The sequence below is a fragment of the Syngnathus scovelli genome, chromosome 9 (genome assembly GCF_024217435.2).
Source record: "Syngnathus scovelli strain Florida chromosome 9, RoL_Ssco_1.2, whole genome shotgun sequence".
Classification (NCBI taxonomy): domain Eukaryota; kingdom Metazoa; phylum Chordata; class Actinopteri; order Syngnathiformes; family Syngnathidae; genus Syngnathus; species Syngnathus scovelli.
Window position 1 is genome coordinate 9,589,455 of NC_090855.1, and position 26,792 is coordinate 9,616,246.

General features: G+C 39.5%; 1 protein-coding gene across 18 annotated transcripts in view; it reads left to right on the forward strand.

Moving 5' to 3' along the window:
* The window catches only part of LOC125975028 (plectin), a 71,729-nt gene that overhangs the window by 12,520 nt on the left and 32,417 nt on the right, over positions 1-26,792 (forward strand). For 6 of the 18 annotated variants that reach the window (XM_049730075.2, XM_049730059.2, XM_049730060.2 and 3 more), the window contains exon 1: positions 12,190-15,948. The exons of 4 other annotated variants lie outside the window; for them this stretch is intronic. In XM_049730075.2, coding sequence (XP_049586032.1) covers positions 12,723-15,948 — 3,226 coding nt within the window. In that variant the 5' untranslated portion in view covers positions 12,190-12,722. Of the gene's footprint in view, positions 1-12,188; positions 15,949-20,684; positions 20,843-26,792 lie in introns of those variants that run through there. 8 more of the 18 variants (XM_049730056.2, XM_068651896.1, XM_068651897.1 and 5 more) reach the window with 3 other exon arrangements.

Here is a 26,792-nt window from a genome sequence, read left to right on the forward strand (position 1 = left end):
GGAATTTTGCACATTTACCTGAGACAGGTGCTCCATTTTTCACGGTATTAGCTGCATTATGTTTACGTAAACGTTCCCATGTACTAAATAAATTATACAATGTCACATTTTCTGCCTTCTCAAGTCGGATTAAATTAAATTAAATGCAACACCTCTTGCCGCCTCGTCTGCATTTAGTGTACTTTTTATCTACATATTAGTCAACTGTACTTTTTTGTACACACAGAAACGACTATACATTTCAAAGATTTGTATACAAAGCGGAGTGAAAACATAAAGGAAAATGCCGTCATGACATTTATAAACATCTTGAGATATTTCATTTAATGTTTTATCCCATAATACTGTAGCCCCTGCTTTTCAAACACTTTACACACAAGTAAAAGCATTATAATGGAGGGCGGCTCTGACCTGTGTGGGAGGGTGTGTGAGAGACTCCCATTCTGTTCAGTGAAGCATGACTTGTTTGAAAGAGAGAAGGAAAGATCATCGAGAGAGAAAGTCAAAGTTCTCTGAACAAATCTATTAACTGTGAGGGAGAGTTCTTGAGATTTGGGATTTCATGCATTTCCAAAATATTTCGGATTTTTCGTTTCCCATGGCGTCCTTCGCTTCGAGCAAAGGTAAGACACGCTGTTGTAAGTAGATGAACAGAGGTGCAGCTTCAAACAAAGACAGGTGACAAAGCCAAGAGGTAAATGGATACAGGTGGAAAGCATACTGGGAATTTCTGAACTACAGGAGGGATTCCACACCGCGTGTATTTCTGAGTGCTTGCTCAGTCTTTGTTACTTTGCATGATGTTGGAAGATCGATGATCAAAACTTTTAATTGAACTGATATTTTAAATCTGACATTTTGAATGAATTGCTTCAGTTCAGATCATTGATTATCTCATTTAGAAAACAGAAACTAGTCACAACATAAGTTTTGCGTCCAATTGTGTTTTATTTTTCTACTAGATCCACTATGCTGTGTTTTGCTTTTATTCTTGTAAACATCAATCAACAAAATTTGAGATATTTGTATTATTACTAGGTTCAGTTCAGTTTTCATGTTTTATACATGCATTTCAACACAAGCAAACAATTCAGTGTGAATTCATTTCTGCAGGTGAGGGAGAGTGAAGGAATGCACAGCTGTGTCACACTCCTGTGACACTTTTGCACTTGCAGTACCTTGCCCTTGGGCCGTGCTAGGGAAGCAGAATAGCATCCCTCCAACAGTCACAGTCCCAATTTGTGAATCACATTTTACTACGGGTTCTAAATGTATGACTGTGTACTTTATATTTCGGTACTGTTGAGTCTATTTTTGTGATTTTTCTCATGGCACACTGAGGCCCACTCAGTGGAGCTGTGTGCTATTTTTCACTGTCATTGAGCTATTTTTTCTGTTACTCTTTGGAATAAGAGGCTAAAATTCGCACTGATCCGTCATCAAGCCACAGAATGATTTAATGATCTCCCACAGAGGGAGAAGAACTAGTCTGCAGTTTGCGGTTGTTTGAGGTTGTTTGTCTGTTTGCAGGTCAGAAAGTTGGTATGTACACGTTCAATGTGACAAGTAGATGCTGTTTGTAGGACAGAGACTCTTGATTTTACATTGATCTGCACTCGCATCCATTTTTTAGTATTTTGCTGTTTCGAAAAGATCAAACCTCTTATAGACGTATATGTGCCTGCCCATCCATCATCTGCCCAACCATCATCTGTGAAATTAAACAGAAAAGTGTATCATTTTTCCCTATTTACCACATCAATCGATAAGTGGAATTCAGAGGCTTTGTGATGAAGTCAAGCCTCCATGAATGAAATGTCCATCTGGTCACTCCGATTCTGGTTTCTGAGAACAAGAAGTTCCTCTTGTTTTGTTTCATATGGTCTTGCACTTCTCTGTCACCTGTGTATTTGGCAATGTGCAGGTGGACATGTTGAGCTGTGGCCCTTTTGCATGAGATGAACCCCAACCCATTCCAAACTGAGTGATTTTTTCAGGTTAAAAAGAATGATAAATGCACTGTAATCTTTTTTGTTTTTAGTTTTTTTTATCACAAATTGTCTGTCAGTCACAAAACACATAGCTATGTGTGAGCTGGAACCTAACACAGGTGACTTTTGGCAAGAGGTGGCATATATACAGGAAACAGACAAACAACCAGTCACTCGTATGTCATACCCATGGCCAACCTACATCGTTCTAGATTCTTTCCTTTCCCTAACATGGAGTTTATTGTAATTTGGGAAAACAACTGGAGTATCTGGAGGAACCCACATAAGCATGGTGCACAAGATAACATTGTAATACTACTTTGCCAACATAGTCATGTTTATTCTGTGTACATTTGTGAACAGAATCTTGAGCCTGTTCACTGATTGACTGCTGTTCATTATCTTGCAAAATGTTTGCATTGTTTTTACCATCTTACATTTTCTATATAGGGTTATATAGCTGTTCACTTATTTCCAATATCCAATACCCATGCGTTTGCAGGAGATGTGACTTTTTCAGTCTGCAAGTCTGCACTCAAGTGACTTTTAATTTAATAGTTTTAGCACAGTAAAGGTAAAATAACCAAACAGTTTTCCTGTTCGGTCTTGTCGGTTATGTAGGGCTGCTATTGAATTCCACCCCCTACTGGAGTCATATGGCAGTCGCATCTAAGCCTGGGACTGTTGCCATTATGGATAATACCAAATAATATTTTGCTTTTTAGTACTCCATTACTTCCTTTCTCCACTGTTAGTGTACACACTGAAAGTCCAGATCTGGTCATGTTGACTTTGGTCCAATATGTTTCTAAAGCTTTCCACCTAATCTCTTGGCCTTTACTCCCCAGTTGAGATCTTTCACACCTGAAAGTAGACATAGTAAAATGTTCTCTTGAGTAATAAGCTTTAAATTAGCTGGTAAAATCCAGAAGAAAATAACATTTCTGTTCAGTCAACAGACAGAGTCACTGCTTAACCAATCAAAAAATAAACAGTGTTCTCTAAATGTTATGTAGGCTTTAAACTGACTTCCTGATTTCCTCACAGTGCTTCTGGGATCTCTAACAGCTAGACTCTTTTCCACAAAATCATCAATCAAAAGCCATCAAATCTCACCATGACCCTACCAGCTTTTCAAATTTTTCATCAGGATAGGAGGTCTTATTTTAGTTTGAGTGTGAAATTTCCCAGGTCAGCAATGTCATGATGTGATGGGTCAGCAGTGTGTTGGTTACAGGACAGAAATTCATACACATAGGAAACGGCACTATCGCTAATATGTGGAATGTCCGATATGTTAGTAAAGCAACGTGGGTGGCAAGTGCCAGCAATGAGGTGGCACGCCCTTGCACAGAGCGGGTGGAGATCTGAATTTTTAAGATTTTCTCTTATCCCTGTTACCCAAGAAGCAGTCAACCCATTTGTGCCTTTTGTTTGTAGATGGTTTAAAAAAAAATAATAAAAAGGCATGTTTACCAGAATGCATTTATTTGTTTGAGATTTTTCTTGAATGGATTGCAGCTCATATTTTTTTTCAAAATGTTGTTTTTGTAAATATTTTATCATCAACACTTTAAATGATTATACTTGGAGAACCCAACACCACTAAAACGTGACGTTATATTATTGTCCAATAGATGGTGATATTACTCAGTTAAGGAGAGCTGCTCCAGATGGCCGATTCATCCATCTATACTAACTTTTAATCATTCCCCTAGACAAGTTTGACATTTTCTCTTCTCTTAAATGATGACTTAGGTGTTTGTAATATAAACAGCCACCCATAATTTGTTTGAATTTCATTTTGGTCGGTGCATCGAGAATGTAACATGAAAGACATAGTTTTCCAAATATAACTTTAGATACTAAGTAATATTATACAGTGGATTTAAAATATCCATGCTTCAATTAGTCCACATGTTTTTATTAACACACTTTGAATATATGTTGAGATATACATATTGGACAATACTATGTATTTATTGTTCGCACTTACAAATGACTCAAATACATTCTCTGTGTTTCTCTTTCAGGTGAGTGTCCACTCTTCAGTTGATTCTTTGTGACAAGATGTAATTGTCAACGTCTGAAGCTGTCAAGACTAATAAGTATTCTGACAACATTTAAACACACACACAGACACGCACGCACACACACACCCTGCAATCATTGTTACACCAGATATTAGAGATTAAAGGTAAATGTGCACGTGTGTTAAGGGTTGGTTCAAAAACCTCCCACCTGATCAATGTGTTCTTTTAAAATCCATCTGTAATATTTTACATGCAGCTGACTACATCTGTATTGAACTTGTAACACTTGTGTGTAACCAAGCCCCCATCATGGAGCAGGTTATAATTTGGTTGGGAAAAGGTGCATTTTTCTGGGCTTTACTCAAATCGGACACAACAAGAATAAGAGTAACTGTACATATACTTTTTATATGTTGTATTATGTGCAGTAGTCTTGTTTCATCCTCAAGCAAACATATGTTCTGCACAACGCTGTCATACACACATCTCAACTATGCAGGCTCTTCCACTGCCCTTACGTTGCATGTTTTTTGTTTTTTTTTTGCTTTGCCGTACAAGCCAGAGCTCTTCTATGATACTTTTTTTAACTGTACCCTGAGCATTAGGAAATACTCTTAATTGAATACATCTTATACAATATGATACTTTCCATTAGTTGTATTATATATTGTTAGTATCCTGATTATTTTGTCAAGATCGTTGTTTGCAGGACAAAACAATGTTGCAAACTCTTAAGTAGCTCTCTGTTTCCTGAGCAACCTGAGAAGTAGTGTCACCTGGTGTCATATTTTTTTTTCCTAGTGTCGCCCCTCACTGCATGAATTAGGATTTTGGCGCATTGTTCAATGTTGTTTCCAAACAGTAAAGGAAGGGAAGCTGCCCATTGTTTGGACTGCTATTATCTTTTTATGGCTGAAGGTTTCAGAGGTGCATGTCACAGTGGAAACAGGATATGGAGTCAACCAGCCGTACTGATAAGAGATGTCCTGGAGTGAGGTCGCTTATGTGTGTGTATGTATGTACGTATCTTATCTATATGGACCATGACATTATAACACAACATTGGATACTCGTGCACAAGAGAGAGCAATAATATCAGAAACACCTGATCATCATGATGCAGTGCATTTCTGCAGAACAGCAAACTACATTCAAAAACATTTTATTCAACGAATATCTCTTTCACTGTGTCATCTTATTTTGATATATCTCTTTCAAGTGGATGTCATTAGATCGTGTACCTAATTTGTTGAGTGAGATAAGATAGATGCATAGTAGTAGTAATAGCTCATTGCAGGAAACACCTCATAATCTAATATCGCTTAGTTTATTCAAACTTGAAGCCAATGCATGCAGAATAGAATAGAATAGAATAGAATAGAATAGAATAGAATAGAATAGAATAGAATAGAATAGAATAGAATAGAATAGAATAGAAGCAGTGGGTCAAACAGGTCAATGGGTGAGAGATATCCTTGCTAACAATGTTTGCTCAGTATGAGGCATAAATATCCATCATGGAGGGGACCGGGCAGCTTTTACTACTCTCTGCAGCATCTTCCTGTCCGCCATTGGTACAGCTGTCATATCATACTGTAATACAATATGCCATGCAGTGTGTGTGGCCTGGAATGATTGTCAGACAATCATAAAGCACCTTAAATAAACATATTTCAATTATACCAGATTCTATTTATGAGATTTTTGATCCATTAAAGTATGCACTGTTAGTATGTAATGAATGTTCCTATATCTCTAATTAGTGTAGCAGCTAAACGTGAGACTACTGCAAAAACATTTAAAACTTCTGATCATTATTTTCTACGACTTTACTATTGATATGTCTATGTCGCAGTCGAGACAGTCTGGATTGCAAGTCTTATTGTGTTACATGAGCGTGGCAATGTATGCTAGTGTCTCATTACAGTGGCAAAACAGGATTTGGGATGAGAAATGAAACCCATTTTGATGTCACAATAGTGCTCCTAAGACTGTTTCTACTTAATGATGGACAATTTTGCCGTGACAGTTTATTGAAGTTCCTGATGATGGTGAGTCACTGTCTGTAACGTGACTCCAAAGCCACAGAATAATGGGCCTTTTCTTCCCCTCGGCCATGTCATGCCACGCACGCACGGATGCACGCACACACACACACACGCACGCACGCACGCACACACACACACACACACACACACGCACACAGAGCAGTAAGTTTTCTGCAAGTCTTTCGTGAAAGTAACAGCCCGTGCAGTCATTTTTCTTTCCGCTCGGAGGAAAGCAAGAATGCAGTGGATTCATTCTCTCCAGATGTAGGAGTTTTGTGGGAGTGGGCATAATAAATCACTTCTGTACATGTGTGTATGTGTGCGAGTGCAGTGTGTCCAATGGAGGGGGTGCCCGCATTGTGATAATGACTAATTTATTACACACCAATCTTCAGGATCCCGATACAAAAATAACATATAGCCTCTCTGGTTGCAATGCAATTCCTCTCATTGTGCCATGCGGTCGGGAAGGCCAATGTGTGGATCCTGTGACAAGTTTTGTTGTGCGATTGTTGGTTACCCGTAGCAACTGGCGCATGGCCACGTTCCCCTCAGACCTTAGCGTCGCCAGCTCATTTGCCTAACCTTTGGGTTGGGTTACCACAGCAACCAAAGGCCACACCCGAACGGTGACTCACCCTGCAAATATGATTTTTGTTCTGTTTTAGTAATATATATAGTTTACAGTGCTGAACAAATGTTTGAGACCGCCAACTCATTATACAGTTTGGCCACAGCTGCTGTGTTAATTACCAAAATTATTGTGTGTCATATTTCTTTCAACAGAAATGATAATGCTTAACCGTTTTTGAGATTACCATTTGCATATTCCTTGGGGCCATTTCACAATGCAAAAAATTGGAAATAATCCAGTCGATTCAGAGGCACAGTTGATTCAGTCTCAACTAGTACATAAATGATACTATTATTATACAACACGAGACAGGAAATCGCATATTTTAATTAAATATTTTTATGTACTAGTATTTTTGTTTTTATTATACTTTTGATTTTTTATATTTCTGTGCTTGCAGATGGAGAAAAATTGCATTGCCGTTATTATCATTTGACATTGAATTCTAATGTATGCTCATCATTAGCCCAAGTTTTAAATTTCCATCATTATTATTTCTCCTGTCTTGACTGTTATGGCTGCCAGTAGATGTATGTGGGACATGGCATTCGGTATCCTGGGCAGCAGGGGCAATGTCCAAGCCGACAACGCCTCAGATTTATGGTGTAGATCTTCCTTTGCTTTTTTGCAACAGACAAGAAAAGATTCCCTTGTTCTTTTCTCAGTAATTCCCTCCCTTGTTACCCTCCACTCTCATTCCTTCTCTCTTTCGCACCCAAATTGTTGATGCCATGTTGGTGCTGGGCATGCAGTTGCTCTCACAGGGGTAAAATGTACAAGTGACAGAATAGCGCTGCTGTAAAACTTTGTTTTGTTCGGAGGGGTTTGTAAGCACCATGAACAAAGGAGATCCACTTGGTGACAGATTCTGGCTCAGTCCCAAAAAAGGTAAGTCCCATGTTATCAAAATAATGTGAATCTATAGCCGGACTGACACTAATCGATTATGCATTGTACTCGAGTTGCCACTTGAATGTTTCAGAGTACCAAAGGGTTAAATCAAGCATTTCTTGTGACACAATTTTGAAGCGTCTCCATCCGCCAAAGATACAGTTAAACACCCCGCATAGTAATTCTTGATCGTGCTGTTGGTTTCGCAATTGTTTGCAATTTGTAGCTTCTTTCATTCATAGTCGTTGTTTGTTTGCTTGCACAATATTTTATGCTCTGGCTCTAGCAAACATCTAAAACTTAACTTGTATTCTAGCACATATTTCACAAAAATTGCTTTTGATTTTTATTTAACGTTGCTTTGTGCAAAGAGTGCAGAAAAAATAGTAAAATTGACTTATTATTATTATTATTATTATTCTCAACAGTTGCAGGGGAAATAGTTGAGCATCATTAATTGAGTACATTTTTCATAGTCCATGGCGTTAACATGCCAAATCTGCTCCATTATTATCCTTGCTTGGCTGCTTTAGGAAGAGCTAGAAGGATTTAGTGTCTTTGTGGATTCCTCTACTTATTTTGGTGACTGTAGGCTTAAATCTGTGACCTCGCTTATTTCCACTCTGGAAAAGGTAAGGTCAGTGTGAGCAGGTCATACATTAAGGATTTTACATGGATATTTATGCTTGAAATTATTAAACAAGACAAGAAATCTGCATTTTTTTCCCTTCACTACCCATACCAAATGCTCCTCTATGGTGACACCTGCATTTTTTCATTGCTTGAGAGAGAGAGAGCGAGAGAGAGACAGAGACAGACAGAGACAGACAGACCTCTAAACATCAACTTTAATATTGAATTCAAAAGAAGATGAACGTAAGCGTATCTGTATGTGCAAGCCTCCTCATTCAACATTCTCTAAATTTAGAAGACTTCTGGGTTGGAAGTGTTGGAGCTTCATCATGCCTTAGCTCTGTCAGGGGCCACAGCTGTTCCTCTTGTGAGGTCAAACTCCTAAGTATAACCTGTCAGGTGACAAGCTGATCCAATCAAAATAGGCCTATCATCTAAAGAAAAATGCTAACCCTTGCTAACTGTAACATTGATTCTTTATTAATTATTAGTTGTACTGCATTTTATTATCATGGTTTTCTAAATCGCTTTCTGGCCTGACTTGGCACTGACATCAAAATAAAGGCTACACCGGTCGCCAGGTGATATTATTTTGTCACAACAGGTCTATTCTAAGACTTGAGGTCTAAAACATTCATAGAAGATGTGCACCCTTAAGTGTCAATCTTCGTTGTTATTAACATTCATTTGCAGGTTGCTCATGGGTAGCTGCATACATGTTATATTGTAATGGCTAAAGAATTTTACAACCCTGAATTTCCTGGGCTACTTTGTGAACTCCGATACTCATCTCTGAGAGCCTCAGTGTCTGGTTATGCAAATGTCTTTGCATGAGATAGCTCTTAGCATGAATTTTATTTTAACTTCTGGAATATTAGCTTTAATTATTTGCATTTTTTGCAGTTGCATTTCTGTTTGGATGTATCAAATACATGCGGCAGGTTTGCATAACTACAACCATGAATTTATTTAAATTATTCAAAGTTAGTCGATCAAAAACGCTGCTCCGAATACACACCCTGCACAAGGTACATGCCAATCCCTTTGTTTATAATCTCCTCCTCCCAGATCATGAAAGAATCATTAACCAAACAATCATGAGGGATGTTTTGAAAGATATTTAACAAGGGTAGGGTACATACCGGCATGGGCCATCCTTTTCCTCCACTGAGAATGAGTAGATCACATTTGTCAAACTCAAGGCCCGGGGGCCAGAAGTGCCCCGGCCACATCATTTTATGTGGTCCACAAAGACAAAATTTGCATCAAATTGTCTTCAGCTTTAAAACTCATCTTTTTAAAATGTTTGAACAGTTTATTAGTCTGATTTGAAAATGAGTTATTTGTCAGTTTGTTTTGTAGCTTACACCAGTGTTTCTTAACCTGGGTTCGATCGAACCCTAGGGGTTCAGTGAGTCGCTCTCAGGGGTTCGGCAGAGCCTCCACTGCGGAGGAACGAACACACCTGAATGTCGTGTAAATTCGCGATAACTCATATCTGAACTGGTCTTGCAAAGGCAACAGCAGAAGTCACACTGATTTGCTGGTATGTCATTTGTTGTGAGTTCATGCATTGTGTAGGTTTTATTCTTTGAACAAGGTGACGTTCATGCACGGCTCATTTTGTGCACCAGTAAAAAAACATCTACTATGTCTTGAATTCGATTTTTTTTTTTCCACTAAAGAGGGGTTCGGTGAATGCGCATATGAAACTGATGGGGTTCGGTACCTTCAACAAGGTTAAGAACCACTGGCTTACACTATTATATCATATGAGGAGTTCATAAATGTATTTAGGTCATAATGGCCCTCCGAAAGAAACTATGACTACAATGTGGCCGGCGGCAAAAATGACTTTGACACCCCTGGAGTAGATTGTAGTGTTCTATGATAAAGGCTTTTTAAATGTCAGGCTCTTTAAAGGTTTTGAGCAATCTTCAATTCAATATGAACAAAAGACCACTGGTGGCCGCTCGGTCTTTGCTACACAAAGTAAAAATGGACAAATGTTTGTTGTGCAGTTTCAGATTTAACCGATTTAACACCCACCAGACTGTGTCTGTGCGATATTAATAATTTGGATTAAAATTTGTAAAGTCAATAATCTCTGATGTTGGATTTGAGGCAGAGTTTGCTGACTCGCCGTCTCTGTTGTAGTTCATCCCAAAGGTGATTGATGCAATTGAGGTCAGGGCTTTGTGCCGGTCAGTGAAGTACTTTCACACTCAACTCATCCAACCATGCCTCGATGGACTGGCTCTGTGCACTGCAATACTTGAACAAAAAGGGCCTTGTTTAAGAGTTGTCTACTCTATTTCTATTTAGGCGATACACCGATCTGACCGGTTGACCGATATTTTGCATTTCGTGCAAAATCTGTCGACTGTGAAAAACGTTTGACTGTTGATTTAATCTGTCGACTGTGATGTCATAATTTGCTGATTGATCAATTACATCATACATTTAGTGGATCTACAGTAAAACATTACAGCAAACACAATTTTGTTCAACCGTTGTTGTCACCTGTGCATAAAGAAACCTTTAAAGTTAACTATCATTATAATGTTAGAATGTCTAATAGGAAAACTGCCAAACGTAGTGGGAGTGCTCATGCTCATGGATGAGCAGAAAAGACTATGCAGTAAATAAACAAGTTGTTTAAATCAATATATTGCTCCATCTTCTTATCAAATCAGTCATTGTTTGTTATTTAAACTCTGTGATCAGCCCCAAAATCCTGATTGTGTAAGGCGTACTTCTATTGTACTTTTGTGTGAGTATAGTTAATTTCTAGTTGTACTCAAACACACCCTGTCTGACAGAAAAGGGGAAAATAAATTATGTTCACAGTGAAAGATTTTTTTGTTCTAAGTGGTCTTCGGGCTGTCTTATAACATCAGTTTATAAACTGCTGCGCCGCTGCTTGCACCCAAAGAGTATATGTGGCTCTGTTGCAAGTAGCTCATTTGACTGTTGCCATGGTAAATATAGTAAAAAAAAGAAGGAAAAAAAAAGTTTTCCACTGGTGGTTGGATGTGTAACAGTCTGTGTGGTTTCAAACACCCGGGAAGAATCTTTTCATAGCTGCCCACTAAAATTGTGCAACTGTGTTCACGCAGCTTTCCACTCTCTGTTCTGTTCTGTTTCTGTGTTCATAACTACTGCACATTGATGTGCTCCTATGCAATCCTTGAACAGTTCCCCTTTGCTTTTAACTGGACATTGGCCATGAGAGGTCCTCTTCCTGACACATAGAGACGAACAGGAGACAGATGCGTAGAGGGTAGAAGTGATCTCGGGATAGAAATCTGATATCATGTCTGTGAGTGCTGAAAAGGTTGACTGTAATGCAAAGTTCTTTTTATAGGTATGCAAGAGTTATCAGCTCATTTGAAGTATGACGTTCTAATGTTAGCCGGCAATAAACCTTTGAGGTGCATTGCCATGTTGCGTTATTTTAATGAGCTACGAAAGTGACTTGCAGTTCTTCGTTGAAATTTACGACATATGAATAATTTCTGTCTTTGCAATAACGGAAAGTCCAGCATTGAAATATAAGCATATTTTTTTTCTCTTTTAACATGTGTGTGTGTCTGAATTCATTAGTATTTCTTTCACTTATTCCAAGACTGTGAAAGTTAGACCTTCAATGTAGAATGATATCTGATCTGGAAAACTAGATAGCTTGCTCTTGGTAACCTACATGCATGAATAACGTGTGGCTCCAGGCTCAGATGGAGGTACGCCAACTGGTTCTTCCATCTTGTTGAAGTGTATCTGAGTTTAGAAAAGCCCATTCACTGAGCTGGGCGTGTGTCAGCCAGCAACGGTGTTGGTTTAAAAAAAAAAAAGTGTGTGTGCGTGTGTGTGTCTGTGTGGAAATTAGAGGTGTGTACTTTAGTGTGCGAGTGGGCGTTTCTGTAGAAGTCACAGAGCTTTGGAACATGTGCTCAGACACACTTCACTGGTGTGTTGCGCCATTCATTTTACGTTGCGCTTTCTTGATGTTAATCAGTTTTTTGCGGATAGTTTTCTTCACTTCCTCGTTGCTGCAGTTATATTTACTTAACTGAGAATTTTTTTCCATGCGTCTTTTTTTCCATAAGGAATTGAGAGGGTCGGTAGGAGGAGCCCAACGAAGTGTGCTTCACTCTCTTTCTCTTTCACACACTCATGCTCTCTCTCTCTCTCCCATTCTGACATTGCTATCCCAGCAGAAGGGAGCAAGACTTCATGCTGTGGGGCGACATAATTTGAATTTTGTTTGAATGACATTTGAACGGATTATTCTTTTTCTTCTACAAAACCTACAGGATCAACGAGAGTGAGAAAAGTAAGGGGACATATTAGACTCTTTTTTCTCTTTGATTTATCTTTAATTGAACTGAAGCACGTGTTTTGCCGGAGGATTTTTTTCCCCTCACAGTAAGACGTGTGGTCTGTTGAGTCTTATTTTTGTTCCTCTTTAAGATAGTGTTAGATAGATAGCAAAATGGTTGCAGGAATGCTTATGCCCCTGCGGGACCTGAGGGCAATCTACGAGGTTCTCTTTCGAGATGGTGTCATGGTGGCCAAAAAGGACAAGCGACCTCAGACCAAACATCCTGAGGTACAAGGAGTGTCCAACCTACAAGTAATCCGTGTTATGGGATCACTTAAATCCAGAGGCTTTGTGAAGGAAACCTTTGCTTGGAGGCATTTCTACTGGTACCTTACCAATGAGGGTATTGTTTACCTGCGTGACTACCTCCGCCTGCCACTTGAAATTGTTCCTGCCTCCTTGCAGAGGTTTAAGAAATCAGCAGCCACGGCCATGGCTCAACGAGCTGCAAGGGTCCAATCAGTTGAAGGTCCTACATCTTACGTACCCAAACCAGGCCATAGGGGTGAAGCTGAAAGCCAAGAAGCAGTGGCAGAGCGCCAAAGCTACCGCCATCGGATGATGGGTCCCAGAGAAAAAGAGAGCTACTCTGACAGGACCCCCAGATTCAGGGGCCGTCCACTGTCTGCAGAACCTATGAGGCCGAAACAAATGGATGACCAATCTGCTTCGTTGTTTACAAAGGGGAACACCTTTCTGGGTGAATCCATGTCAATGGGCCGCTCATATCAGCAGCCTGATGTGAGCAATGAGAAGGCAACATCTCAGGAGAGAGACACATTTGAAGTTCAAAAGGAGAAACAATTGAGTTTGTTCCCTTCTTCAAAAGCACCTTGGAAAAGCGATGTGTCAAAGCCTTCTCTGACTGCAGGATCCTCCAAAACAGCCCCAGTGCTTACTGTGGCTGCTACTGCTGAGGCTACAGATGCTATACCTCCAGAAGGTAGACGTGGGCCCTCTATTCCTAAGGCAAACACAGACAAGCTGAAAATTGCGGATGCAAGTGCTGGTAAAATTATGACCAGCAGTTCAACTAGTTCAGCACCTCCTGAAACAGAGATCAAAAAGGCGGTCAACAAGGAGCCTGTTGCACATGTTAAATCGTATGTAACAGCCACTGCTGTACCAGCAACTGATAAGGTAAATGCTTTAACCTTGCAGGCTTCTGCCCAGGGACCTAGCACCCTTGTGACAAAAACTGTCACATCCACACATGTCATAACCAATACCACCAATAATGATGTCAAAGAAAAAATGAAGATGAATATTGAACCAGAACTTGCCACAACTGAAATAGCAGCTGATAAAATAAAGAAGAGTAAAATGGTTAAATCATCTTCTCAGGAAACATCCAAAATCCTAACCAGGACTGATATTCCTGTTGTGAAATCTGCCAATAAAGATGCAGTGGGAGAACATCTTAAAGAAGAAATGATCAAACCAGAATCAGCTAAATCTACTGGTTCAAAGAACCAAGTTGAATCTAAAATGCTTAATGAAATGGCCAAAACATTTTCAAACAAATCAAATGTTGCCATAATTCAGGCGACAACCAAATCTCAACCACTGATGTCTGTGGATGCAGAAGAACTGACAATTAAAGAAATCCAGAATCCCATTGTCTCTGTGACAACAGTGCCTCTCCCACCAAAGGCTCAAAATGAAGAAATTTGTGAAAATACATCAGTGGAGTGCTCACTAACTAAAGTTAGTACAACCAGTGTCACAAGAATGATGGTTAGTACTGAAAAGGTAAAACCAGACAAAGACAAAACAAAGCAGAAGAAAACTGAGAGGAATGCAAGTGAAGGCATCAAGAAAGCAGAGGCATTTGGGCCTGAAGAAACATGTAAAACTCCAGCACAACTCTCTGTTTCTTTGGAAAAAGGCACTTCCCCTGAGCTCACTCAAACTAGTTTGCCCACTGAACTGGCTATTGAAGACAAACAAGTGATTGTGGGAACCTCTAAATCCAAACGAAAGAAAAAGAAGTCTCAAGTAGAGAAAGTAGAGAAGACGAGTGAGGACACACCTGAGACAAAGGTAGAAGATAAAAATGTGAAGGACAAGGCCCATGACAAAGACCAAAGCCCAAGCACACTGCCTGAGGGACCATCTTCTTCACTGACAAATAAGGCTGAACCAAAATTAAATAATACAAGGGAGCAAGTAATTGATGTATCTAAACAAACGGGAGTGACACCAGTGGCTGAAACCTCCAAACAAACAAAGGCTATTTCTGAAAAGTCACCTTTGCCATTTGGCCAAAACGATTCAGTGCCCCCAGTGGCTCATCCAGAAGTTGCACAATCTAAATGTGTTCTGCCAGACATAGACTCAGAGATATGTGGTGAAATTTCTGCTGCTAAATTGAAAGCAGTGACACCGCCATTACAAGAACCTGCCAAGCCTGACAAGAAACATGTTAAGTTGTTGAAAGGTTTGAATGGCAAAGAAAAGGTTGAGACTTCAGTGGCTTCAACCAAAAAGCTGCAAGCAGAAACATTGCTACCCACTAAAATGACACCTTTGCCTGGGGACACAGACTGCCCAGCTGTGACCTCTGAACTGAAAAAAATGAATGTTTCTCCCAAAACGACTCCTGAAAGAATGTACCGTGAGGAAACCAGTCAGGCAGCAGTTGTGCTCTCTCAGGCCCCTGCAGACAAAGAGGAGGTGGAGCCAGAACTGCTCTTTGCAGAAAAAATCAAGCAGGAGGTTCCAAAAGCAAAAACATCCTCCGCTGTTAGGGAAGCACCCAAAGCCAGAGCATTAGCGTCAGCAGAGCCAGTGGTAACAGCAGAGGCAGCTGTAGCTCAGGCACGGGCCAACCCCCTTGTCAAGCAAGAGGAGCCGCCCAGTGTTGCACAACATTCAGCCACTCCGGCAGCAGAGCGCGGCACAGCAAATAAGCTCTCTGTGTCAGAGGCCTTAAAGCAGGAGGAAGAGAAGAAGAGGGACTTGGAGGAGGACACACCCTCTGCCACTACAGCACCCGTAAGTGCCCAGCCTCACGTGGCGGACGTCGTTTCGTCTGAAAGTCCAGAAACAGACGAGGCCAACATGAAGAGGAAAATTGTAGTGGTTGAAGAGATAGTTGAAGTGAAGCAACTTGTTAGTCCTGAGGTTGCTGGGGCACAAGCAAGTCCACAGCCTGTGCAACCTGAGGGAGAAGAAGAAGAGGAGTTAGACTTGGATGTTTTGGAGGAGATTGCCATTGAGAGGGCACTTTTGTCAGGGGCACCGGGTGTCAGGGTGCATGGAGCTTCAGCTGAGGCAGACTGGGACCACTCACTGGAGGAGCCGGAGGACAAGACATGGCCAAACTTTATAGAAGGTTGGTGTACCAATTACTCTACTTCCTCTATCTTTCTGCAATGCATTGTCTTGCATATTTATTTAAAGTCGATTAAAAGCAACACCATCTTCCAATGATCTGAGAATAAAGACAAAATAAATGTTCATGATGGATTTAAGCATGGAATATATCAAAGGACAGCCTCTTTCCAGTAAGACCAATTAGCTGTCTCATAGTGTGAAGTATGCATGGAATTTAAGCATATGTTATGACAGATAAAATGTCTGATAGGCTCTTAGAACATACTATTAGTGGTATTTTTTAGTCACTGTCAGTTATCGCAGAAGAATGTTTTACTTCTATACATAAAGCTAAAAGACAATAGATCAACAATCTTTCCAAAGAATCCCGGAGTTTCCCTATGTACACATGCAATTGATTGATCAAAAAACATCAATACAGTTGAGGTGGGGTATTGTGGTTCTGCAGGATAACGAACTCATCTGCAAATTGATAAGGTTCAAGGAATTCTATCTGTGGTCACTCTTAACATGTTTGCCAAATGAGATTTTGCAGACCTTAGGTCACTCCAGCAAGGTGGGGCTTTTTGCTGAGATTTGGCCTCGCCTGGTCCCTGCAGAAATACTTGTGATCCATAGCTCGCTTGAAATGAAGGAGGTGTGGCACTTTTGGGAGTATTTCATATTTTTCCTCTAGCAGTAATAATCCTTCACTGTTACGATATATTCTCCACTCTAACATGTACTGTGGCTATGTTTTGGTTCTCCTGTCAACCTGATATGTATGAAAGAGAAGTTTGATGACATTCCATTACGCAATTGCGTGTGTAAGATTTGGTAGGTATGCATGCAATGTGATAAGAGTTCTGTAAGGTTGCCTCCTTTTTTTAGTTACCCATCTGGCTTTATGCATAACATCTGGATGAAACTTGAGTATTGACATTGAATTCTGTCCTTGTGACTCCGATTATATGGAAATAAGAAGTGAAAGGCATGCAAGAGTCCAGCTCACGTGACAAGGGTGTAAGAAGTGCTTTTCACATGGGCGTTGTCTCGTGTGGGTGTGAGTAATAGGCAAAGAGTGAGGGAAAAGCTCGCTCATGGCTTCACTTGTATTTGTTTGGTTCAACACATGACACAAGATCTGGAACTAATTAGCATACATGTTTCAATGTGTGTTCAAAATGTAACAAAATGTATCAAGACGTGCAATTAACTGTAAACTGAATGACTCCCACTGATCCAACATAGTGCAGACTCATCATATTGAATGTATTTGAAATTATTTATCTTTTGTGGTTTTATCAGTTATGAGTTTTTCTTGTGAAGGGGTTGGATAAGGCTCCCAAGTTTCAATCAAGTCTCTCTGTCAGTGCTTGGTGTCCCACTGCTGACATCTACTGTTCATTCACAACCACTGTTGTCTTAGTCTGCTAATTTCAACAAGTTTAGACAGGTGGTGCTCGGGTGTGTGTCCTTCTGATTTGACCTTAGCTGAGTGTTATGCACAGGTTGTCATTGAAGGTATTTTTAGCAAGGTACTGTTATTATTTGTGGTTGGTTTCTTACATGCCTGCAAATAGCTATACTACTGGATGCATGTGTACTTTCCTGCAGTTTGTTTACTTTTATTTATCTCAAATTACTTTTATGTTATAAGCCATTAAGGTATTGTCAAGAGTGAGAGTGTGTTTAATGTTCCGTTTGTAGCTTTGTAGAGAACATGATTTGAATGGCGACTGCTGCTCTAAGACTGCACATTCCTCACTTGAGTCTTGTAGACTTGCTTTGAGAAAGTGTTTCAACTCTCCCCACGCATGGCACAAGTGACAATTGGACTTGAACACAACACGGACGTGCCCACTGAGGACCTCCTTGTTCTCAACTGAACTGAAGCCCAATGGATACTTGTGCAACCACTTAAATGAACAATTACACTATGGTGCAGCTCAGTGCCTTTAATTTGTACTATTGCATCATACTGGTTCAAAAACAAAATTATTCACAAATTTAAGGATTTGAATTAAAAAACTGAAACAGTTGACAAAATGTTTAAATCAGAGATGCAACTAAACGTTTTTCAATGTATTTTGACTCTGCCCAAGGTTTGCATATTTTAATCAGATTTTCATCAGGTTTTCATACTAGTACTACCACTACTACTACTACCACTACTACTACTACTACTACTACTAATAATAATAATAATAATAATAATGGCAATTTATAATATAATATATATGCATAAATATCATATCAATATGATTTATTTACTAATATATATGAATTAAGGGTTAGGGTTACAACAAATGGTAAAATATGTATTGCACAAGATTGAAGAGGTCAAAATTATAAGTGAAATGAAAAGATTTCAAACATCTGATTTGCTAGACAAACATTTAAATACATTATTTAAATCAGGGTTTAAAATACATTAAGGTGCACACAAAGCCATTAAAAAAATATTTTGAAAGTGTATTTATGTTGAACTTTACAGTTTTAGATAAAAATATTAAATTTGGAAAACACATTTGAAACAATCACAATAATAATAATAATAATAATAATAATAATTAATATTTCAATAATAGTAATAATAATAATAATAATACAAACTACACAGGCAATTTCACAGATGCATTTTTGTTTTTTCCAATCAATATGTATTGTGTGTTTATATAGATATAGTGTGCACTATAATGAAAACTCACAAGTTACCATTTGAGTCCCATGGCAGATAAAGATCATAGAGTGCTTCTCTGCTTCCCATTTACTGCCTGAGCAGGGCAAGACAGTCAGTTACAATTATTGAACTTTTAGGGCTACCATAACTTGATAAGGCTTGGGTTTTGGAGCCAAAAAGTTATTGTTTGAGTCCTGCTGCAGACAAAAATGCTTAGATGCAAGGCAAGACAGCAATTATTATACAGCAAAAGAGAGGTTAAGTCTGTATCAACTAAACAGATGAAAAAGATCAATAGCATCTGGAAATAATTGTGGGTTCAGTCAAAATGCGTATGACTTTAGTCATGTCCCAGAATAACGTCAGAGGCTTAGCGAGGCTACTTCAGTTGTGTCCACATTGAAAAAATACCTTTCTTTTACGTAAAGATTCCATGTGTTCATTATTTTGTTGGATGAAATTATCCTTAGTACACTTATCTCTTTACCCTTTGCCAATGAGTGTCAATGAAGACATAGTTCCACATGGACACGTGCTGAAAATACATTTATGGTATGTGTATGAGGCCTCTGTAGAAAGCCAACTAGGGAGGTCCGTGACATGTTTCCTACAGTTCCTTGGAAAGCCCCCACATGGTTTCTACATATAGGTGGACTTCATATGCATTCACATATAAAGCATTGTACATTCCAGGTCTGTTCCCAAGACACATCCATCCATCCATTTTCTGAACCGCTTAGTCCCCACGGGGGTCGCGGGCGTGCTGGAGCCTATCCCAGCTGTCATCGGGCAGTAGGCGGGGGACACCCTGAACCGGTTGCCAGCCAATCGCAGGGCACACAGAGACAAACAACCATTCGCACTCGCACTCACACCTAGGGACAATTTGGAGTGATCAATCGGCCTACCAAGCATGTTTTTGGGATGTGGGAGGAAACCGGAGTGCCCGGAGAAAACCCACACGGGCTCGGGGAGAACATGCAAACTCCGCACAGGGAGGGCCGGAGGTGGAATCGAACCCGCACCCTCCTAACTGCGAGGCGGACGTGCTACCCAGTGCGCCACCGAGCCGCCTCCCAAGACACAGTATTAAATTATTTTTAACATTGCAGAGCAAGGAGACGTGTTGACAATTCCCTAATTCATCATGTCTTGTAAAACAAAAACACTATATTTAGATATTGTTTGTGCATTGCTGAAAATACATTTATGGTATGTGTATGAGGCCTCTGTAGAAAGGCAACTAGGGAGGTCCGTGACATGTTTCCTACAGTTCCTTGGAAAGCCCCCACGTGGTTTCTACATATAGGTGGACTTCATATGCATTCATATATAAAGCATTGTACATTCCAGGTCTGTTCCCAAGACACAGTATTAAATTATTTTTAACATTGCAGAGCAAGGAGACGTGTTGACAATTCCCTAATTCATCATGTCTTGAAAAACAAAAACACTATATTTAGATATTGTTTGTGCATTGCTGTATTCCCAGAAGAAATATGGGATTAACACCAGAGGCCATGAGTAAACTGAACAATTTTGCCGTGAGAAGCATGAGTGGCAGAGTTTAAATTGGAATTGGTAATCTGTGGCATTCATTTGTGATCTAAAAGGACAATATGTGTTTATACTTGGAAACCCAACATTTCCCACATTGATGGTTACATTTGTTTTTCGGTCCCATATTGGCACTGGATTTGTTCACAAATACACATAAGGCACACTGTGTCTGACGTAAATAGAGCAAACCTCATCCATTATGTTTTAATTGGATTAATGTATTTTATCATCATTGGTATTTTGAGATGGGGTGGCCATCTGATTGTTTTCGCGTCTCCAGGGGCAAATTTGCCAAATGTCCTGCCAGAGTGCTTCCATCACTTTCTAACTGTGACACGATGCGATCATCTGGCAGTGGTAGATATTATTAGCCCCGAGTTAGCCCCAACCCTTTCTACCCGAACATCCAGCCCTCTTAGCCCTTAGCCCCTGCCCTTTTCCCCAGGCTTGGGGTCGTCCCTCCTCCCCTGGCCACAGAAGAGCAGGCTGACGAATCTAAGCAGCAGGCGCCGCCTGTCAAAATTCAACCCGAGTGAGAAACAAGACAGTTCAGAGCAAACAAACAGCAGCCTCTTCTGTCCTGTTCGTCCCCCCTCAGTCCTGTTCAGTTCTCGTGTTCTTCGTCTTCCTGTTCTTCTCTGTATCGTCTCTTAGATGAAGATCATACCTGGTAGGTTACCAGATTGGTGTTGCTATGGTGTCTATGTGTAGAGTGTGGTCTCTCTGCCTTGCCTGTTTGTCGAGCTGTCAGAATTTTGTTGGCAAATACAAGGTGAAAGACAGTCTTGTGGTCCCGGTGCTCCCTCACATATTAACACAAACACAACACAGATACCCTTCTTACATATATGTGTGTTCACATTGCATGCCAGCTGGCTGCTATTGCTGCTCACATTCCGTGTCACATTTAAAGCATTGAATTAAGGTTGGCTGCCCTACTGCTGTATTTCATTTAATAGTGTGTCAATGTGGGGCACTGGACCAAAGCCGCCGCCCACCAGCCTAACGTGCTCCCCTTGCTACTTTTAGGAACTCTGTTTGTTGCCAATAGAAGCAAGTAAGCCAACAAGTGTGTACGATATTCTAAATTATTTCGGTTTATTGTGAAATGCTGGACAGATGGAATGTGTGCATGTATCTTTATTATGTTATTAAAACAAGCTTAATGGCATCACAGTGATTATACTTGTTTATTATTATGGTGATGATCATGTGAGGGCCTGCAAGTTTGTGTCACCTAATACAAGATAAACCAATCCACTTCACTCTGTTTGATAATATATCTTACATTATGAGGGTGTTGTCACGTAGGGTCACAGTCCAATAATGCTTTTTCTCCAGAATCTCACACAGGAAGAAAAAGGCCAGCCCATGATATGGTCAATATGAGCACAACACTCAGTGGTGTGTCAGAAAAACTGCAACAGCTGCACCTGAAATAGATGTGAATGGTACAATAGAGATAACAGCTAAACCAGGATTTAGGTCTTCACTGCTCAGAATACTTTGAAAGAGGAGGGTTTGGCCTGTGTGCCATTTGTCACAAAGGTCTTGAAAACAGCTGAATAAATAAAATGATGGGCAATTTCAGGATGGAGAAAACAACAGGGATTCTTGCACAGGGTCTCCTTAAAAAGCCACACCCGTGCCATCACAGTGTTCTTTGACCCCCTCCTCCAAAGAGGAATTCCCCAACTGTCACCACTAACCAGGCTCCTATCCTCATTTGTTTTACCTTCTGTTCCAAAAATGCCTGCAAGCCCCTTAGGCCCCACATTCCATATATTCGTAGTGGTGGAGCGCTTACTGACACTCATTGTATTTTAGAACTTGGATTTTAACAAATTAAGAATGATGCAAGTTGCGGTAGAATTAGTCACAAACATTTTGCAATAGTCAACAGAGAACGTGTTTACATACAAGAGTATTATATCGTTTTTTTTTTTTTCTAAACATTGTCAAACATTCAATCCAGTATGCTAAATATGACTTTTATATGACAGTACAAAGTATTATTATTATTATTATTATGATGATGATGGTGTGTGTACGTGTATGGGAAATTTGTTAGATTGTCTTGTGACACTCTTAGTGTGATATTGTGCCTGTAAGATCTTATAGTAATGCCTGCTTTTAATTGCTATTGCAAATAGTAACTGTCATTATAATAATACATAGCTGGATTTATTGGTGTCGTGATGCAGAGGCATGTGTGGCACTGACAGGATTGCAACAGAGCACACACTGGCATGCCGTTTTACAGCAGGATTGCAGATGACAGCTTGACAACAACCCTGCTTCCCAAACCGGTTTGGTCATGTTTGCTTAGTGCTAAAATGCTGCCTGCGTGTCTCTCTCTGAAATACCCTCAGCGGCATTACATTGTTTTCAAAACAAGTACCAGTAATTAATTAAAATATACTATGCCGTCTGAGAGTGGTTTCTCTGATGTGAACACATTTATTATTATTGGAATGTGACTAAACTCACACATACTATGAAGCAATTTACAATTGATTCATTTACCTTCATCCTCAATTAATATATATTTTACACAACACACGATGGAGACACACAAATGGATGACCATGATACCTAGAACTCGGCTCTCAGGTCTTTTAGAGATACAATCTGCATGTTGACAGCTCGGCCTTGAGTGAGAACTATCATTTATTGCAGCTGTGAATGAGTAATGACAAACTCCGGGGATTTTATTTCCTCATCCTCAGCACTGCTTCAGCTTGTATCCAATGTGTTGTGAATGTGAGAACATGGACGTTAACATTCTTCCATGACCAAGGTGGAACAACGCCATGTAAAAGGGAATACATATGTAGACTGCTGTCTGTTGCAGCAGCAAGTGAGTGAAACCTGATAAGTAGATCCGACAGGGGTTGTTCAGTTTGGTACCATTTAGCTCATCGCAACATAGTTTGGAACGGTGTGCATTTTCAGATGAACAAATACAATGAGCGGCAGACATAGTGTAGCCCACTGAGTCATTCAACAACGTGGAATGTGCCAACTGTAAACAAAAAAAACAGAGAAAAGGTGTGCCTTGTGTTCTGCCACATTCCATTCCAATTTTTTTCTGACAATTCTCTGTTGACCAATCAACAAACTGTCTAGCAGATAAGATAAGCAAACCTCAAACATGAACTAAGCTTCATGTCAGTTAAGTACTGATTTGATAAGATGTTAACATGATTTACAATACAAAGACTAAAACTGAAAACTGGAAATCATTCCCAGTTTGTGCAATACCAGTATGACTTGTTTTAAAGTAGTGAGTAGAGTTCTTAATTTGTCATGTTTTATTTTGTATAAGTAGATTTTGTCTATATTTGGTATACTGGGAATTTCCATCAAAAAGCCCTAATTTTCCTGCCCTTGTAAAATATTTTGCTCTTTTATTGAGGGTGAATATGACAACTATATGATTAGACTATCAGTTTAAAGTTCCAGTTCAGAGATCACTGACTTGAAGGAAGAAAACTCAGCATATTTAGATGACTTTCCTTTTCGTTCTACAGTATGAGGTCAGAACCCCATCGTAAATTGTCATATCCTAAAGTTGACTGGCTCCAGTGTTTGTTATTCAAAGGAGTCTTCTTATTTAAGTACACATAGGGCTTGATTACCTTAAGGCTTGTGCATGCAAAAATGATCTAATGACCGACTTGGAACCAGTCACGAGGAGTCATGCTAATGCATATCCCACATTCATATTCATGACATATTCTGTCTGTCAAGTGGCTCATATCACCGCACTGGGACAACTGGTGCTGGCCTCTCCCAGGGTCATTTTCCAGGTCTGCTTTCCAAGTTTTAAACATAATGTAAGGCAGGGTACGCGCATACAACCACTTGCAATGGACTCGAGGTGAGTTAAATCAAATAAAAAATGGTGAGTCCAATTGCAATTTTAGCCCCCGGTATTTGGGATCTTACTAAAATATCACAATATTAGTAAATCACGTGTAACACGCCCACCAACAGCAGTCATCAAGAATACAGAGTTTATTTGGGATCTTAGTAAATCCGACCATAAACTTTCATTTGTGATTATTACTCATGGCAGGACATGTACAATTAATTCCATAACTGCATGGTGTAGTTTATATATTTAGGTTTATAGGTTCCAGCGTGAATGGATTAATTAAGTTTAAAAAAAAGTCTGATGATATAAATGAACTTTTCTATGATGTTTTCAATTTCAAGTACAGTATTTCAATGGAGGCCTTTAATCGGTTAAAGCGCCACAAGGCTTTGAAAAGGAATGCATCGAGTGGTGAGATCTTGCCTGCAGCTGTAGACATATTAATTGCAACAATTAAATAGAATACGACTGTCTCACGCAAATCGCAACAAACACATATGTAATGGGCATAGTTGATAAAAATATATATTTAATTATATCCTGCAGTATTCATGGATGTCGCTGACTTTAAGTTAGAAATTAACCCACTAGATATTCTTTGTTTTGTTGTAAATGAATAGCTGTAGACTAGAATATGAGAGAATATGACAAATCTGTACAGCATCACACTAATACTATTTATGTGAAAACAAATATTAAAAATGTTAAGGCTAAAAAAAGTGCAGTGAAAAAGGTTAATTACTAATAATTTTAATGACTATTTGCTTTACTTTCTGAAGTGTTGGTTGGTTGTGGCTGTACTATCGCTATCGAGTGGGCAAAATGTAGTTGTTTTTTAAATCTCCATGGCAAGCCTGTCAGACATGAAAAACAATACAGTAATTAATAACTTAGTCAGATCGAAGTTGTGTGCTGTCCTACTTTTCTCATTAACAGATGACACATAAACTATGTAAGCTGTTTGTCATATTTTGTCTCCATTTTAATTAGATATATTTGCTATCCCTAAATGACTAAATGAAAAGAAATGCTACAGTTGAACCATGCAAATATGTCTGCTTTTTTTGTAGTGATCTTGAAGGCCAAATTAAATAATTCACCATTTAAGAACGTTAGTGACCAGAGACGTTTTCTGAGCCTTTTGTTAAGTGAAAAATGGCCCTGCAGTTTTTGTCAGGCTGGAAGAGAATACTTTCAAAAAAAGTAAATATATATACTATACATTATGTATTTTGTAAATTAATACTTTTTCAATCTCGTTTCAAAATGGATGGAAACATCACATAATCTTATTTTACTTTCAGCCTTGGTGAAGAGATATATTATGCTCTGACCTGCAGAGGGCGACATTTGATACTCTTTTAAGGCCAAGCGAGAGAACACCACCCTCAGCTTTGTACGCTGCGGCGTTGCATACCTGTCCAAGCTAAATAGATCTGTTTTAACGACCGACATGATGGACAGCCTGACATTTGGTGGCTTTCCAGGCCTCTGCAAGTCAGAGCTGGGCTATTTTAAAACTCAGCTGTTGTGTCTAATCCAGATGCTTGTTGAGTTTAATAAAGTTTTAGGAGAATTGTTACATTGAATTTGAGCATCTCACTCACATGTTTGCCATCAGGTTGGAGTGGGTGGTAACAGGAGACTCCAGCTTGGCCCAGTGTCAACAAACAGGCCCAACACAGTCACGTAGTGGCCCCAGGCTTCCGGGCCATTGTGAATGTAGAACCCTGGATTTACCAAAATTACATAGATGAGTGGTACATGGGCAAGTAAGAACCCAAACATATTTGGGGAGAATATGGATACATTTGCGGAGTTAATTTCATCAATGGAACCATTCACCAATTTCACAATCAAACAGTGAACTTGGACTGGTATGTAATACGATACGCTCTTATGTGCTACCAACCTAGTCCTGCCTTTGTTTTCCCAAAATTCTCCTCCACTTTTCAGAAATATATCTATGTAATGTAATCCCGAGGGTGTGTTTGGATCACACCTACTTTTATCGACATTCCTTTTCTACGACTGAGGTGTGGTTGGCCAGATAATGCAATATTATTTACGCTCTCACCTGAATGAACCAGTGAAGACATGTCGTTATCCAAGAAACATGAGTCTAGCAATAAGTGTAACGTAATAAATCCACGCCAGTGTTCTGCAACAAGGCATCAGTTTGGAAAACATCAAATAATGAACAGCCAAGGCCAGCATCCAGATTTCAGTGAAAAACCACTAGTGTGTTTTCTATGACTTTACAAGTCCTAATTTAAACGGTATAGCCTCATCATCTGTGGACTTTGTGTACAAAACATCACAGCATTCCAACAATAGCAACAGATAAAGAGAGTACAATCTGTCATGGGAGTCACACAGGACTGAATTAATTTAGGCTTATTTTTTACTTGAAAACGCATTGAAATTAGACCGAACCAGAGAATACTGTTTGGATCAATTTCACTGATATAAAATCAGGAGACCAGTATTGCTCCTATGCTTGTGAAGGTCAAAATATAATCATACAAGTAACAAAATGCATGTAAGTCATAAAATAAATTGCCATGTGGTATATAATTTGTGATATAGTGAAAACCCTTCAAATTTCCCCAAGTTCTGACTGCTTCTATAAGACCAGGGTGTTCCGTCTGGTTTTAATAAAGCCTTATAGAGTCGAGTAATAGGCATTTTGAGACCTTAATGATACGTCTCCTTTGTGGAGGAAAGAGCTCATGACGAC